This window comes from Rhinopithecus bieti, unplaced genomic scaffold (genome assembly GCF_001698545.2).
Source record: "Rhinopithecus bieti isolate Rb0 unplaced genomic scaffold, ASM169854v2 scaffold_8674, whole genome shotgun sequence".
Taxonomy (NCBI): Eukaryota; Metazoa; Chordata; class Mammalia; order Primates; family Cercopithecidae; genus Rhinopithecus; species Rhinopithecus bieti.
The window spans coordinates 92771-106795 of NW_016805883.1; the positions used below are offsets into that span (position 1 = coordinate 92771).

The 14025-nt window shown below is 47.2% G+C and overlaps 2 protein-coding genes across 3 annotated transcripts in view; one reads left to right on the top strand and one right to left on the bottom strand.

Annotated features, from left to right (window-relative positions):
* Positions 1-3504, top strand: part of SRA1 (steroid receptor RNA activator 1) — an 11822-nt gene extending 8318 nt beyond the window's left edge. The window contains exons 3-5 of the mRNA XM_017873905.1: positions 1135-1337; positions 2446-2554; positions 2705-3504. Coding sequence (XP_017729394.1) covers positions 1135-1337; positions 2446-2554; positions 2705-2913 — 521 coding nt within the window. The 3' untranslated portion in view covers positions 2914-3504. The remainder of the gene's footprint in view (positions 1-1134; positions 1338-2445; positions 2555-2704) is intronic.
* Positions 3505-4042: 538 nt separating this feature from the next.
* Positions 4043-12733, bottom strand: EIF4EBP3 (eukaryotic translation initiation factor 4E binding protein 3). Of its 2 annotated transcripts, XR_001885990.1 has the most exons (4): positions 12298-12733; positions 11587-11696; positions 4537-4707; positions 4045-4387 (listed from the first exon to the last, which is right to left on the bottom strand). XR_001885990.1 is itself a non-coding variant. In XM_017873906.1 (3 exons), exons 1-3 carry the CDS (start codon positions 5868-5870, stop codon positions 4359-4361), a joined length of 303 nt encoding a protein of 100 aa, XP_017729395.1. In that variant the 5' UTR covers positions 5871-6449; the 3' UTR covers positions 4043-4358. The 2 variants fall into 2 exon arrangements, 1 of the variants encoding a protein (XP_017729395.1); XM_017873906.1 differs by lacking the exons at positions 11587-11696; positions 12298-12733 and adding an exon at positions 5768-6449 and having other exon boundaries at positions 4043-4387.
* Between the last annotated feature and the right edge of the window lie 1292 nt (positions 12734-14025).

Genomic DNA, 14025 nt, shown 5'->3' on the forward strand with positions numbered 1-14025 from the left:
TTTTTAAAGAGGGTCTTACTATGCTGCTTAGGCTGCTCTCAAAGTCCTGGGCTCAAGCTATCTTCCTGTCTCAGCCTCCCAGTGTGCTGGGATTGGAGGCATGTGTTACCACACTCAGCCTGTACCTATATTCCTAATCTTCATTGCAACCTTGTGAAATAAGTGGCATTATATACATCCCCATTTTACGGAAGAGGAACCTAAGCTCTGGTTGAAAGTAACTTGCTGAAAGTCACATAGCGAGTGAGCTCAGCTAAACTTAAATGTACCTCAGAAGGCCTTCCTGAACACTTAGTCTAGATAGGTTCTCCCATTTCTCTTTATTGCATAAACCATTTTATTTCTTGGTAGCATGTAACATAATTTAGTAATTTTGTGTTTTTTTCCCTCCCTCTAGAATTAAGCTTTCTGAGGCGAGGAACTTAATCTGTCTGGTTTACTTCCTCTTGAGTAGCCAGGACTATAGGTGTGTGCCACCACACTCGACTAATTTAAAAATTTTTTTTGTAGAGATGAGGTGTCACTATATTGCCCAGGCTGGTTTTGAACTCCCGAGCTCAGGTGATCCTCCTACCTTGGCCTCTCAAAGTGTTAGTATTACAGGCGTGAGCCACTGTGCCCAGGCCTGGTTTACCTTTCTTCTCTTTTCTTTTTTTTTTTTTTTTTTTGAGACAGTTTCACTCTTGTTGCCCAGGCTGGAGTGCAATGGCACCATCTTGGCTTACCGCAACCTCTGCCTCCTGGGTTCAAGTGATTCTCCTGCCTCAGCCTCCTGAGTAGCTGGAATTACAGGCATGCGCCACCATGCCCGGCTAATTTTTGTATTTTTAGTAGACTCGGGGTTTCGCCTTGTTGGCCAGACTGGTCTTGAACTCCCGACCTCAGGTGATCTGCCCACCTCAGCCTCCCAAAGTGCTGGGATTACAGGCGTATTCAACACACCCGGCCACCTGGTTTACCTTTCTAATCTTTAGTGCCTAGCATATTGTCTTGCATAGAGTGGGGACTTCATAAATGCATATTTTTGAATGAATAAGTTGTCTCAGAGAGTAGCCCTTCTTAGAAGGGGTGAATTTAGAGTTAAACTTCTTACCCATTTAAGCCATGTTGCTTGATCCTGCTGTACCTTTTCAGTCCCTGCATCAGAGACTTCTCCTGGGCCTCCCCCAATGGGGCCTCCACCTCCTTCAAGTAAGGCTCCCAGGTCCCCACCTGTGGGGAGTGTTCCTGCCTCTGGTATGGAGCCTACAAGTTTCCCAGTCGAGTCTGAGGCTCTGATGGAGGATGTGCTGAGACCTTTGGAACAGGCATTGGAAGACTGCCGTGGCCACACAAGGGTAAGCCCTGGCACTTCGGAGGTTAGAGAGGGCTTCCATCCACAGCCAAATGCAGGAGTGGCTCCCAGAGATAGACCCTCTGACCCAATGGACAATGGCTCTTAGTCCTTTTAGAGTTATGGACTCCTTCAGAATCTGCTAAGGCCTTCCCAGAGAAATGAACACAGGATTTCGGGAGCGTTAACAGACTTTTGAAGACCAATCAGTAGAAGATGCTGTGGGAACAAGAGTTGAATTCAGCTCCTATTAGTAAACAACCTGATTTTCTGTACCTCCATACCATTCAGAGTAGACCCTGTTGATTTTATTCTCAGGAAATTTATATTGTGCCCAGTTAGGGAGAAAGAAACCTCTTCTAGCTATAGTGTTTTCTTAGTTCTTAGAAAAAGAGATCTGAAGAATGTCTTAAAGGGAAAGTAGCATGGGTAATTTCACCTCTTTTGCTTTTGTTTTTTTTTTTTTTTTTTTTTTTTGACGGAGTCTGGCTCTGTCACCCAGGCTGGAGTGCTGTGGCCGGATCTCAGCTCACTGCAAGCTCCGCCTCCCGGGTTCACGCCATTCTCCTGCCTCAGCCTCCCGAGTAGCTGGGACTACAGGCGCTGCCACCTCGCCCGGCTAGTTTTTTTGTATTTTTAGTAGAGACGGGGTTTCACCATGTTAGCCAGGATGGTCTCGATCTCCTGACCTCGTGATCCGCCCATCTCGGCTTCCCAAAGTGCTGGGATTACAGGGTTGAGCCACCGCGCCCGGCCTTAGTTTTCTTTTTGTGAAGTAATGCCACAGGATGAGCTTCTGAGAGTCTGAGAAGCCCCTGAAATTTTAAAATTCTAGTCATAGGAGGAGGTGGGTTAGGAGGACTGGTGGTGGGAAGATGAGAGAGTTCCGTATAATGACCTCTACTTTTCAATGAAACATCAGGCAGTGTCAGAAGAAAACAGCAGGGGAAGGATTCATCAGGTTCTCAGTGGGACCTCTAATCTTTGGGTAAAGAACCAGAACTCTAAAGTGTGGGCCAGAGAAAGCAGGTGCTTCTTATGTGGTGCTGCCCTCCTCTCTCTTCCCCTCTGGGCTGGCAGCACTGAATCGGAGGGGGGCTTCTGTCTCTTAGAAGCAGGTATGTGATGACATCAGCCGACGCCTGGCACTGCTGCAGGAACAGTGGGCTGGAGGAAAGTTGTCAATACCTGTAAAGAAGAGAATGGCTGTACTGGTGCAAGGTATGGGTGGGTTCTTTGATATAGCCTAAATCCCTTGTCTTGCTGTGGTTGGCTGTGCTGGAGCAAGTGCTGAGATTTTGATTGACTGGGAGGGGAGGCATGGAAGCTCTTGTACCACAGGCTGCTTGCTCAATCCCCATCTCTCTTCAGAGCTTTCAAGCCATCGGTGGGACGCAGCAGATGACATCCACCGCTCACTCATGGTTGACTATGTGACTGAGGTCAGTCAGTGGATGGTAGGAGTTAAAAGATTAATTGCAGAAAAGAGGAGTCTGTTTTCAGAAGAGGCAGCCAATGAAGAGAAATCTGCAGCCACAGCTGAGAACCACACCATACCAGGCTTCCAGCAGGCTCCATAATCCTCGGTTCTGCAGACTCACCGGACACCATCTCCTATGCCTTGGAGACCTTCTCTCACTTGGCTCCCTTCTTACCACCACCAAGACTGTCCCACTGGGCCTGACCCACCTATAAGGGAAGAGGTCCCACCTGGGTCAGAGGGAGTTCATGTGTTACTCGTAACATGCATTTCAATAAAAACATCTCTGTGGTGGGCCTTGGGTAGGAGAGATGAACCCTTACTGTGCCAAGCTAGTCCCCTCTGGTGTCCTCAACTGCCCTACCCCCTGTGCATCTGCAAACGTCTGTTCTCCCTTCTCCATTCATCAGGAAGGGATCTGCTGGGTACAGTCAGACTACTGCCTACCTCTTTTTCCCAAATTAGACTGAAAGCACATCCTGTGCTGGGTGGAGCAGCTCTGTGTTTGGATGGTTTCATTTCAGCATGAGAACAGACTCAAATAGAACGGGGAGACTTTTCCCTCAACAAAAAGAAAGACAGTCCTATTTGCACTGTATCACCCTTGAGGTACAGGTGTTACAGACATTAGAACCACACTGAGTGGGGTTTTTGCTGTATAAATCCAAGGAGAAAAAGACCAAATTACTGAGATTTGGGATTTTAACTGACATGCCAAACAAGGTGCTGCCTCATTTTGGGTTTCAGTGTGAACTCTAAGGTCTCTTATAACCCTTTGAGAGAGGTACTTGGTGGATTATCATGCTGTGAGAAGGGAGGGTACGAGGTTTTTGGTGTTGGAATAGAGGAACTGGTACTTAGAGGTGGTAAGCAGAAAAGGCATGGGGGGAGACTGGGGATGGCTATAGGCTGGGACAGCCCCTGTTTTCCAAGAGTCCTGCTTTGGAATGGATAGGGGAGGGGTTGCTGGGCAGGGTCCTGGTTCCAGGAAGGCTGCTTCCTGGAAAGACAGGAACAGCCCTTGGCAGCGGCCAAGCTATTGCTGTTTATGGTTTGGAGGCTCATGTAACCTGCCACTGTAGTATGCCTCAGGTTCTAATTATTGCTGGAAGTGGGCCTGGTGGGAACTGGGAATGGATCTGAGGATTCTGAGCTTAACCAGGCCTGCCGGGGCCCTCAGCTGTGTGGCTGAGATGAGAAAATAAGCATTGAGAACACTGGAGTCAAGGCATTTCTTTGAGTGTTTACTAAGCAGCCAGAAGGTGACTTACTCCATTCCCCAGTTCCAGCCCCTGAGCATAAAGGGTTTAGGGTTAGGAGTACCACCACAGATCGAAGAGGAAGTAGAGTTAAGGGCTTGGCAAGTTGCCCACTCCTATCCCTGGTCTAGCTGCCTCAGAACTAAAGGAGGCCTGGAACTAACAAGTCACTCCCTTCCAGATTAGATGAGGCCAGCTGGCCTCTGGATGCCCCAGGAAGAGGTGGTGGCAGCAGTGGCATGAGGGATCCCTCTGTAACTCCACATGCTGGGTCATCTGCACTGGATTAGATGTCCATTTCAAATTGAGCGTTATCTGGAGAGAGAAAAGGCAGGAGGACAGGTTGCTGGTCTGAGGATCTGCAGGCAGTGCAGAAACCCCTCTTGGAATTGAACCCCCACACTGTGTCACAGTGGCATTTGAACTCAACGGCTGGGACAATTCTTAATTCCTGCTTTCCTTACCGGGTATCTCTTCCTCTGTCTCCTGCTCCTTCAGCTCCTCCAGCTTGGAGAGTGGGGCTGTTGGAGGAGTTGTGACTCCGGGAATCTGAGGGAGGCAGCAGGGGGGTGTCCGGGCAATGGGTGAGTTCTTGCACTCCAGCAGGAACTTTCGGTCGTAGATGATCCTGGTGCCTGTCAAGGGGTTGGGACTGAGGTAAGAGTCAGGAGCTTGGGTACAGAGATGACTGGGGTCCCAGACTCAGGCCTTTTGGGGCCTGGACGTGAGGGTGGTGTTGAATTTCCCTGTGTATCAAGGACATCTGCTCTGAAGCCCAGCTAGGTTCTCAGCAGACAAGCTTTCATAGTGCTTAAAATCTTCCAGACCTAACCAAGATGTGGGTATAAAGCAAGTGGGGCATCTCAGCTGGTATAGGCAGGGGCTTTATGTTTGGGGGAGCTTCAGATCTTGGCTCTAAGAGGAACACCAAACTTGGAGTTCAGGTACTTCATGCTGCTCCTCTACCACTCTGAAACCTCCTTGCTTTGGTCTCACCAGTGAAAGTGAGACCTAGACTAACAGCCTCAGGTGATTCAAGAAATGAAATAGTTGTGAAGGGTTCCACTCAGTGCTGTCACCTGGGCTATCTCCTGCCAGGAGGAGAAACAGTACTGTTCTAATCCTGACCCCTCCCAGGTCCTATAAGGTTCATACTAGCTCAGAGGAACTTGGCCGCATAATGTCCTCAAAGGGCCCTGCCCTGTTCCTCCCCTCCGCTTCCGCATGGCAGGAATCCCTGGGTGGGGAGCCCAGCAGCTCGTGATCCCAGGCTGCTCGCCCAACCAAACAGACGCCAGCCAGCAACACATAAATGGAGCAACTGCCCCAACTGTTCTAGCCATTCCACTTCTCAAGACCTGGTGTTTCCGGCTGAGGTCACGCTCAGTAGGGGGCCCTGGCCCCTATTCCTAGGAAGCAAAGTCAGGAGGGGTAAGGAGCACGTGTAAGGTGCCAAGAACCCAGGCTACAATGAAGGATTACAGCCCAAACACACGGAAGCTAGGCTCATGGCCTCGTTGCATCACTTAGAAGTTTTTGGGAACTGAGCTTCCGCTCCAAACATTCTCCCCCAAAGGTACCTGTAGAGGGGCCTGCAGACAAGTCCTAGGCCTGTCCTTGCCCTACCCCCGACCCGCAACAAGAAGCACACCCTAATATCTCCACAGCCTGTGGACCCCTGCCCGGCCCGCTGACCTCCAGGGGTAGTGGCGTATAGCGTGCCCCCCGGCGTGGTGCTGTAGCAGTCGGGTAGCTGGTCCCGGCCCCAGGGAATCGGGCAGCTAGTGGACGTTGACATAGCGAGAGGGAGGGGCAGCAAAGTAACCGCCTGGCGTTGAGGTCAAGGGGCGCAGCTCTGAGTCTGAGGCGGACTCAACCGACCACGTGCAGCTGCTGGTAACACTAGAAAAACATCACGCCCAGGGCGGGCCACCAGCTGTCACTCAATCTGACAGTCCCGCCCTATCTGATAGGAAACCTGCCCGGTTCAGAGAAAGCTGGAAATGCATCCAAAGTCCCAGGCCCCGCACCAGCTTCCAGTTCCTGCTGGCCCAGAGCTGGCCAACCTGCCTCTGAGTGCTGCAGCAGCTCAGCTATTTACTGTTCATAGCTGGGAGCTGGGGGCAGGTGAAGTAGGGCAAGCATTTTTATCCTGTACTAGTTCACCCATTCCTTGCCAACTTTCGGATAGTAAAGCACTATGATTAGCCAAAGTCACACATCTTGCAGGAAGGGAAGCTGGGATTCAAATCTGACTGCATCTGATTCCAGGACTGTGCCCTTAAACCCAGCAGTGTACTGCCTCCCATAAACAGTAACAGTACAAGGCCAGGTGCTCATGCCTGTAATCCCAGCACTTTGGGAGGCTAAGGCGCGTGGATTGCTTGAGCCCAGGAGTCTGAGACCAGCCTGGGCAACATGGTGAAACCTAGTCTCTACTAAAAATACAAAAGTTAGCCGGGTGTGGCAGCATACACCTGTGGACCCAGCTACTTGGGAAGCTGAGGTGGAAGGATGGGTTGAACCCAGGGGGCGGAGGTTGCAGTGAGCAGAGATCGTGTCACTGCACTCCAGCCTGGGTGACAGAGCCGGACCCTGTCTCAAAACAAAAACAGTACGGAGTGAAAACATGCCTTGATGGCCTGGAGCACAGCAGGAAAGGGAAGGTCAGGGAGGGCTGGTCGTCTTTCTGAAGAAGTGGTACCTGGACTAATAAAAGGATGAGTCAAGTTTGGGGGCTACAGCTGAGGCATCACCAGTCAGGAGGCCTGCCCTTTGATCTCTCTACCAGTTAACTAAGGAAGGGCAGGGGGCTAGTGAGGAGGGCTTGGTCTTTAGTCAGCAGGAAAGAAAGGTCAGAGAGTTTGACCTTGGAGGTAAGTTTTTTTTATGTAGACATAGTGATAAGACAGGCTGGAGCGAGTTGGTGGGATTAGTGAAGATGTATATACACTGGAAATCTTGAATTCATCCAGCTGTCCTCTGTTTGGCTCCCTCAAAATCAGTACTGCCTCCACTGTCCCTTCCCCTCACCAAAAATTAAGTATAGACCACCTGACTGTATCCATTTATCAATATTCCCTCAGCTCTGGTTTCATCAGATTTCTCCTTAGGTCTGATTTCTTCACTCATTTAAAAAAATATTGCTTCTCAAACTATTTATTTTCTGAGATAGGGTTTTGCTCTGCTGCCCAGGCTGGAATGCAGTGGTGTAATCTCAGCTCACTGCAAACTCTGCCTCCTGGGCTCAGGGCATCATCCCACCTCAGCCTCCTGAGTAGCTGGGACCACAGGCGCCTGCCACCACAGTGGGCTAATTTTGGTATTTTTTGTAGAGACAAGGTTTCACCATGTTGCCCAGGTTGGTCTCAAACTCCTGAGCTCAAGTAACCTACCTGCCTCAGCCTCCCAAAGTGCTGGTATTATAAGTGTGAACCACCACACCTGGCCAGCTTCTCAAACTTTAATGTGCATATAAATCATCTGGAGATATTGTTAAAATGAGAATTCTGACACAGTATTGGTCTGGGGTGAGATTTTGGATTGTTTTTTTTGAAACAGGGTCTCACTGTCACCCAAGCTGGAGTGTAGTGGTACAATCATGGCTCACTGCAGTCTCAACCTCCCAGGCTCAGGTGACCCTCCGACTTCAGTGTCCTGAATATCTGGGACCACAGGTGTATGCCACTGTACCTGGCTAATTTTTAAATATTTTGTAAAGGTGGGGTCGCACTATGTTGCCCAGGCTGGTCTCAAACTCGTGGGCTCAAGTGATGCTCCCACCTTGGCCTCCCAAAGTGTTGAGATTACAGGCATGAGCCACTGAGCCCAGCCAATTGTGGATTTTTTTTTTTTTTTTTTTGAGATGGAGTTTCACTATTGTCGCCCAGGCTGGAGTGTAATGGCATGATCTTGTATCACCACAACCTCCGCTTCCCAGGTTTAAGCGATTCTCCTGCCTCAGCCTCCAGAGTAGCTGGGATTATAGGTATGCACCACCACACCCAGCTAATTTTGTATTTTTAGTAGAGACAGGGGATCTCAATGTTGGTCAGGCTGGTCTTGAACTCCCAACCTCAGGTGATCCGCCTGCCTCGGCCTCCCAAAGTGCTAGGATTACAGGTGTGAGCCACCACACCTGGCTGATTTTTTTCTTTTTAAGATGGAGTCTTGCTCTGTCACCCAAGCTAGAGTGCAGTGGCATGATCTCGGCTCACTGCAACCTCTGCCTCCTGGCTTCAAGCAATTCTCCTGCCTCAGCCTCCCAAGTAGCTGGAATTACAGGCACCCACCACCACACTTGGCTAATTTTTTGTATTTTTAGTAGAGACCGGGTTTCACTATGTTAGCCAAGCTGGTCTCGAACTCCTGATCTCCAGTGATCTGCCTGCCTTGGCCTCCCAAAGTGCTAGAGTTACAGGCATGAGCCACCAGGCCTGGCTGCAATTGTGAATTTTTAATACAGTAATGCAAATGCTTCAGGGCCTCAGAAACACACTTCAGGTAGCAAGGGTTTGCATATTTTATTGTCCCGAAAAGGATTTTGGGTGTCTTACAAAATGGTGCATGCCAAAATGAAGTGTCTTAGCAGTGCTGGAGGGTAAAGCTTGGGAACAGATTGCAGTGAATCATTTATGATAACTCACCTTTTATACAAGGTGAGAAAGTGTCTGACAGGGGGAATGCGAGAATAGCGTGGAGGATGGTGAGATTTGAGGGTGGAGAGTCCAGCCTAGTGAAACTAGGTGGGCAAACGGGTGGTGGCTGTGAGGATGGAGAGAAGTGGATGAGGTTCAGATACACAGAAGAAGAATAAAGTGACTGATTAAGAGTGGGGTGAGAGAAAGTGTAAACTAGGATAATTTTCAGTCTTTTGGCTTGAGAGTCTTGGTGGCTAGTAGCACCAACTAATATGATAGGGAAAACAAGAAGAGCAGCATATCTTGTATGAGAATGAATAATATGTGTCCAGATGGAGCACAGCAGGAAGCTAGATATACTGAAGCCATGGGGAGAACTCTCAGTTAGTGGCTCAAATTTGGGTGGTGTGAAATTCAAGAGTGTGGGGGATGGGCTAGGATCGGTGGCTCACACCTGTTAATTCCACCATTTTGGGAGGCTGAGGTGGGAGGACTGCTTGAGCCCAGGAGTTCAAGACCTGGGCAATACAGCAAGACCCTGTCTCCATTTATAACTAAATAAATGTGGGATGAGATCATCTGGGGAGAAGATACAGTATAGAAACCTGGGCACGTCAACATTTATTTATTTAAAAGGTAGTAGAGAAAAAGAATTCACCAAAAGAGACTGAGAAAGATGAGTCGGAAATAGGGACTCATCTTTTGAGAAAAGTATCAAAGATTTTCAAGAACGGTCATTGTGGAAGTGAGGTCTTCCTTCTATTAATCTCTACCACAAAATAATAGCTGCAGTTACTACTACTATAATGACTACTGCTTGCAGGTAACTCTTCTGGAGTCACTGTGTGCTATAAGGGCTGGGGAATACGTAGCTGGCTTTAGAGAGAAAGCCAGATTCATCATCCATGCAATCTGGATGAAGAAACAAGAATTTAAATCAGAGGTCAATACTAATTACTGGCTGGGCAAGGTGGTTCATGCCTGTAATCCCAGCACTCTGGGAGGCTGAGGGAGGCGAATCACTTGAGGTCAGGAGTTCAAGACCAGCGTGGCAAACATGAAGAAACCCCATCTCTACTAAAAATACAAAAATTAGCCAAGTGGTGGTGTGCGCCTGTAATCCCAGCTACTTGGGAGGCTGAGGTAGGAGAATTGCTTGAACTCAGGAGGTGGAGGTTGCAGTGAGGCAAGATGGCATCAATGCACTCCAGCCTAAGCAACAGAGTGAGACTCCATCTCATTAAAAAATAAAAAACAACTAATTACCTATTAGAATATGGAAGTGTTTAAAAATACCTATGCCCAGGCCCCACCCCCAGATATCTGATTAAACCTATAAGGAAATACCAGGCCTCTGTTATCAGGCAAATTACTCTGGATTCACATTTAAGCATTTGATTCATGCTCCTCTTTTCCAAATTAGGTGTTGAAGCCCAGGGTCATGCCTTTTATTGGAGGTGGTCTTAACACACTTAAGTTTTCGATACTTAAAACCACCTTTCTCTCACCCATTGCCTAAAGGAGAGGATGGAGGCATATGAACCTGCCTGTTTGCAAATGACAAATCACCGAGGATAAATGGAAAATGCAGCATTACCAAAGCCCCTCACTATAGGGGGCAGGGTCCACTGGGAAGACATCATAACCAGTTGTATGTCTTGGTAGAAATGCTTCTTGTTAATCAGAGAACAAGATGTTCATTCAGAAGCTGTTTTCCTACAGGCTTGCTTGCCGTTTCTTGGATTTACAATGTGGTCAAAGGGCTTTTCGTTTTTGTTTTTGTTTTTTTCTTTAGATGAAGTCTCGCTCTTATCACCCAGGCTGGAGTGCGATGGCGCAATCTCGGCTCACTGCAACCTCCGCCTCCTGGGTTCAAGTGATTCTCCTGCCTCAGCCTCCCGAGTAGCTGGGATTACAGGCGCATACCACCACGCCTGGCCAATTTTTGTATTTTTAGTAGAGACGGGGTTTCACCATGTTGGGCAGGCTGGTCTCGAACTCCTGACCTCAGGTGATCCACCCGCCTCGGCCTCCCAAAGTGCTGGGATTACAGGCATGAGCCACCGCACCCGGCCCCAAAGGTCTTAAACAGTGGGACAGAACCACATATACTAAGTACTCCTCTCTCTGGCTTGAAATTATAATGTAGCCAGCCTTTCCCCTTTTTTTTTTTGAGACAGAGTCTTGCTCTGTCGCCCAGGCTGGACTGCAGTAGTGTGATCTTGGCTCACTGCAGCTTCCACCTCCTGGGTTCTAGCGATTCTCCTGCATCAGCTTGCTGAGTAGCTGGAATTACAGGCACGCGCAACCACACTTGGCTAACTTTTTTTTTTTTTTTGAGATGGAGTCTGGCTCTGTCGCCTAGGCTGGAGTTCAGTGGCGTGATCTCGGCTCACTGCAAGCTCCGCCTCCCGGGTTCACACCATTCTCCTGCCTCAGCTTCCCGAGTAGCTGGCACCCGCCACCACACCTGGCTAATTTTTTATATTGTTAGTAGAGACGGGGTTTCACTGTGTTAGCCAGGATTGTCTCGATCTCCTGACCTTGTGATCCGCCTGCCTCGGCCTCCCAGAGTGCTGGGATTATAGGCGTGAGCCACCATGCCCGGCCAACTTTTGTATTTTTAGTAGAGACAGGGTTTCACCATGTTGCCCAAGATGGTCTCAAACTCCTGACCTCAGGTTATCCACCCACCTCGGCCTCCCAAAGTGCTGGGATTACAAGCGTGAGCCACCACGCCCGGCCTCCCCTTCTATAAGTTTACTAAAACTGAGGATGGTTCTCTCTTGCACAGTTTTGGGATTGGGAGGAGGACTTGGCCAGAATCTACGTGAAGAGAGGGAAACCATAGTTCCAAGTCCTAAAATGTCTTACCTCTGGTTAGGAGAGGCCACCATCGGCCGTCCAATTCTCTTCTTCGGTCTGGTTAGCTGAGGTGATGGGATTTCCCCTTTGAGAGCAGGGACTGAAGGAAGCAGACTGGCCTATAAAAGGGCAAGTCAGCACACTGTAGCCACAATAGGTTTAAAGGGTCTTAAAACATCAATAATTTTATTGGTAGTGGAATTTTATTATATTGAACACAAGTTGAAATAAGTGGGTCCAGAAACCTTGATGATATAGTTTCATTCCTATAGTTTCATTTCACTGGGTTTGATCTATACCTTAGCAGGATGTTTCTTCATGACTTGAAGGCTCACTAAAGATGTGCAAGGTCTTCTTCTACCTCCACTAAAATCTCAATACTGGCCCCATAATAATGGCCGGATTTATTTCGATTCCTTATCAGAACCAATGCTAGGGGCTCTCAAACTTCAGCACTGTAAACAATCTAATGGCTTCTAATATTTCCATATCTTATATTCTTATTCACAAGAAGAAATCCTGTGTTAGAACTAGAAGACTCTTGAGTTCAATTTCAGATGAGAAAAGTGAAGCCCAGAAAGGTGAGATGATTTGCCTAAGACCATAAAGCTTCAAGTGGCAGAAATGAAAATAGAATTTAGGCTCTGACTACTGTTCCACTGTACCCATGCTGTCTCCTCCCATATCCCTTATATATTTTGAAAGTAATTAAGTTCTTACCTGAGCTAGGTTTTATCCAAATGTTCAGGTTGGTAAAATAGCAGTAAAGTAGTGCCAGGAAGAGGCAGGCAGAGGAAGAAGAGATTTAGCAGGCGAAATGAGGTTGGGAGCAGGCTACTGGGATCCAAATAGTCAGAAAGAAAGGAAGGAAGTGCTGGTAAGAGGGAAGGGAGGAGCGTATCCTAAAGAACTACTCCCAACTGCACAACTGTTGTTTTCCTCCCAATTTTCCTAGGGATTCCTCATAATTATCTCCTTTCTCTTCATAAATTCTAGTTACTGACCTGAAATAAAATTTCTCATTTGGTTGTCCTCAAGGTGCAGAATATGGACTTAAGGGCTCCTCCAGACAATTCAAATGCATTGTAGATAGTTAAGATAGAATAAAACTCACCTTTTTGTCCCACTGAATAATTTATTTATTTATTTATTTTATTTTTTTTTTTGAGACGGAGTCTTGCTCTGCCGCCCAGGCTGGAGTGCAGTGGCCGGCTCTCAGCTCACTGCAAGCTCCGCCTCCCGGGTTCACGCCATTCTCCTGTCTCAGCCTCCCGAGTAGCTGGGACTACAGGCGCCCGCCTCGTCGCCCGGCTAGTTTTTTGTATTTTTTAGTAGAGACGGGGTTTCACCGTATTAGCCAGGATGGTCTCGATCTCCTGACCTCGTGATCCACCCGTCTCGGCCTCCCAAAGTGCTGGGATTACAGGCTTGAGCCACCGCGCCCGGCCTGAATAATTTATTTAATATTATTTCTCACTAGTATATATTTCATCAAGAGTAGTTTCATTCATTTCACCAATTTTAGGTGATTTTTCTTGTTGCTGTTAATGTTAAGTGGAAACAGCAAGATATACAAGTGATCCAATGAGTCTTTTGTGCCCCACCCAACTGCCCCCACAAAGGTCAAGGGGCCCCTTAATGATACTTGATGTGGTTATCAATCACTACAGAATAGTAGCTTCAATACAAATAAAACTTTCAAAATCCATTCAAAACACAAAATAAGACATAAGCTTAATTAAGGAAGCTTTTCTCATATGTAAGATGATATAGAAGATAAAAGAAGCAGGTATATCTGACACAGCTCAAACATGGTGTGCCTGATGTGGTCCTAGCTTTAGGACCTGGGCAGAGAAAATTAAGAATTCCTGTTGGCATGAGTGTAGAAAGGTGCTGCTAACATAGTTCTGTCCCTAGTTACTACTTTTTTTCTGTGCATCCGTCTTTGCCTTGACATGAGTTTTGGCTTCTCTATCAGTTCCAAACATTTTCTTGTTTTCTTTTCTGTATTGCCTATACTGACCAGGAAAAATTCAGCTTTATTAAAACACAAGTAAGTTGATGACTATACTTTTCATTGGGATAACTTTTCCTTCTCGGCATAGCCTATGGTTTGGCCAAAGCAGCCCATTCCAGGGTTCCTCTGTTTAGCTTGTTCAACATATTGACTCCATGCTTAGGGCCACGGAACTAAGCATTACTTAGTTACATGTAACTACATGTAAAACTTACAGAATTACTCACATATTTATAAACATTACTTTATATTATATACATTATATAATAATATAATTATATAATAATGTGTATTATATAATATATAATATATATAATAATATATATAATAAAATGTAACATGTAACTTAGTTACATGTAACTACATGTAAAACTTACAGAATTACATATTTATAAACATTACTTTATATTATATACATTATAATGTATATA

Excerpts from the sequence above, each read along its gene's own strand:
- EIF4EBP3 (XM_017873906.1), bottom strand. The coding sequence starts at position 5,870 with ATGTCAACGTCCACTAGCTGCCCGATTCCCTGGGGCCGGGACCAGCTA. Across the intron at positions 4,708-5,767 it reads ATACGCCACTACCCCTGGAG|GCACCAGGATCATCTACGAC; the intron begins GTCAGCGGGCCG and ends ACCCCTTGACAG. Across the intron at positions 4,388-4,536 it reads GACAGAGGAAGAGATACCCG|ATAACGCTCAATTTGAAATG; the intron begins GTAAGGAAAGCA and ends TTCTCTCTCCAG.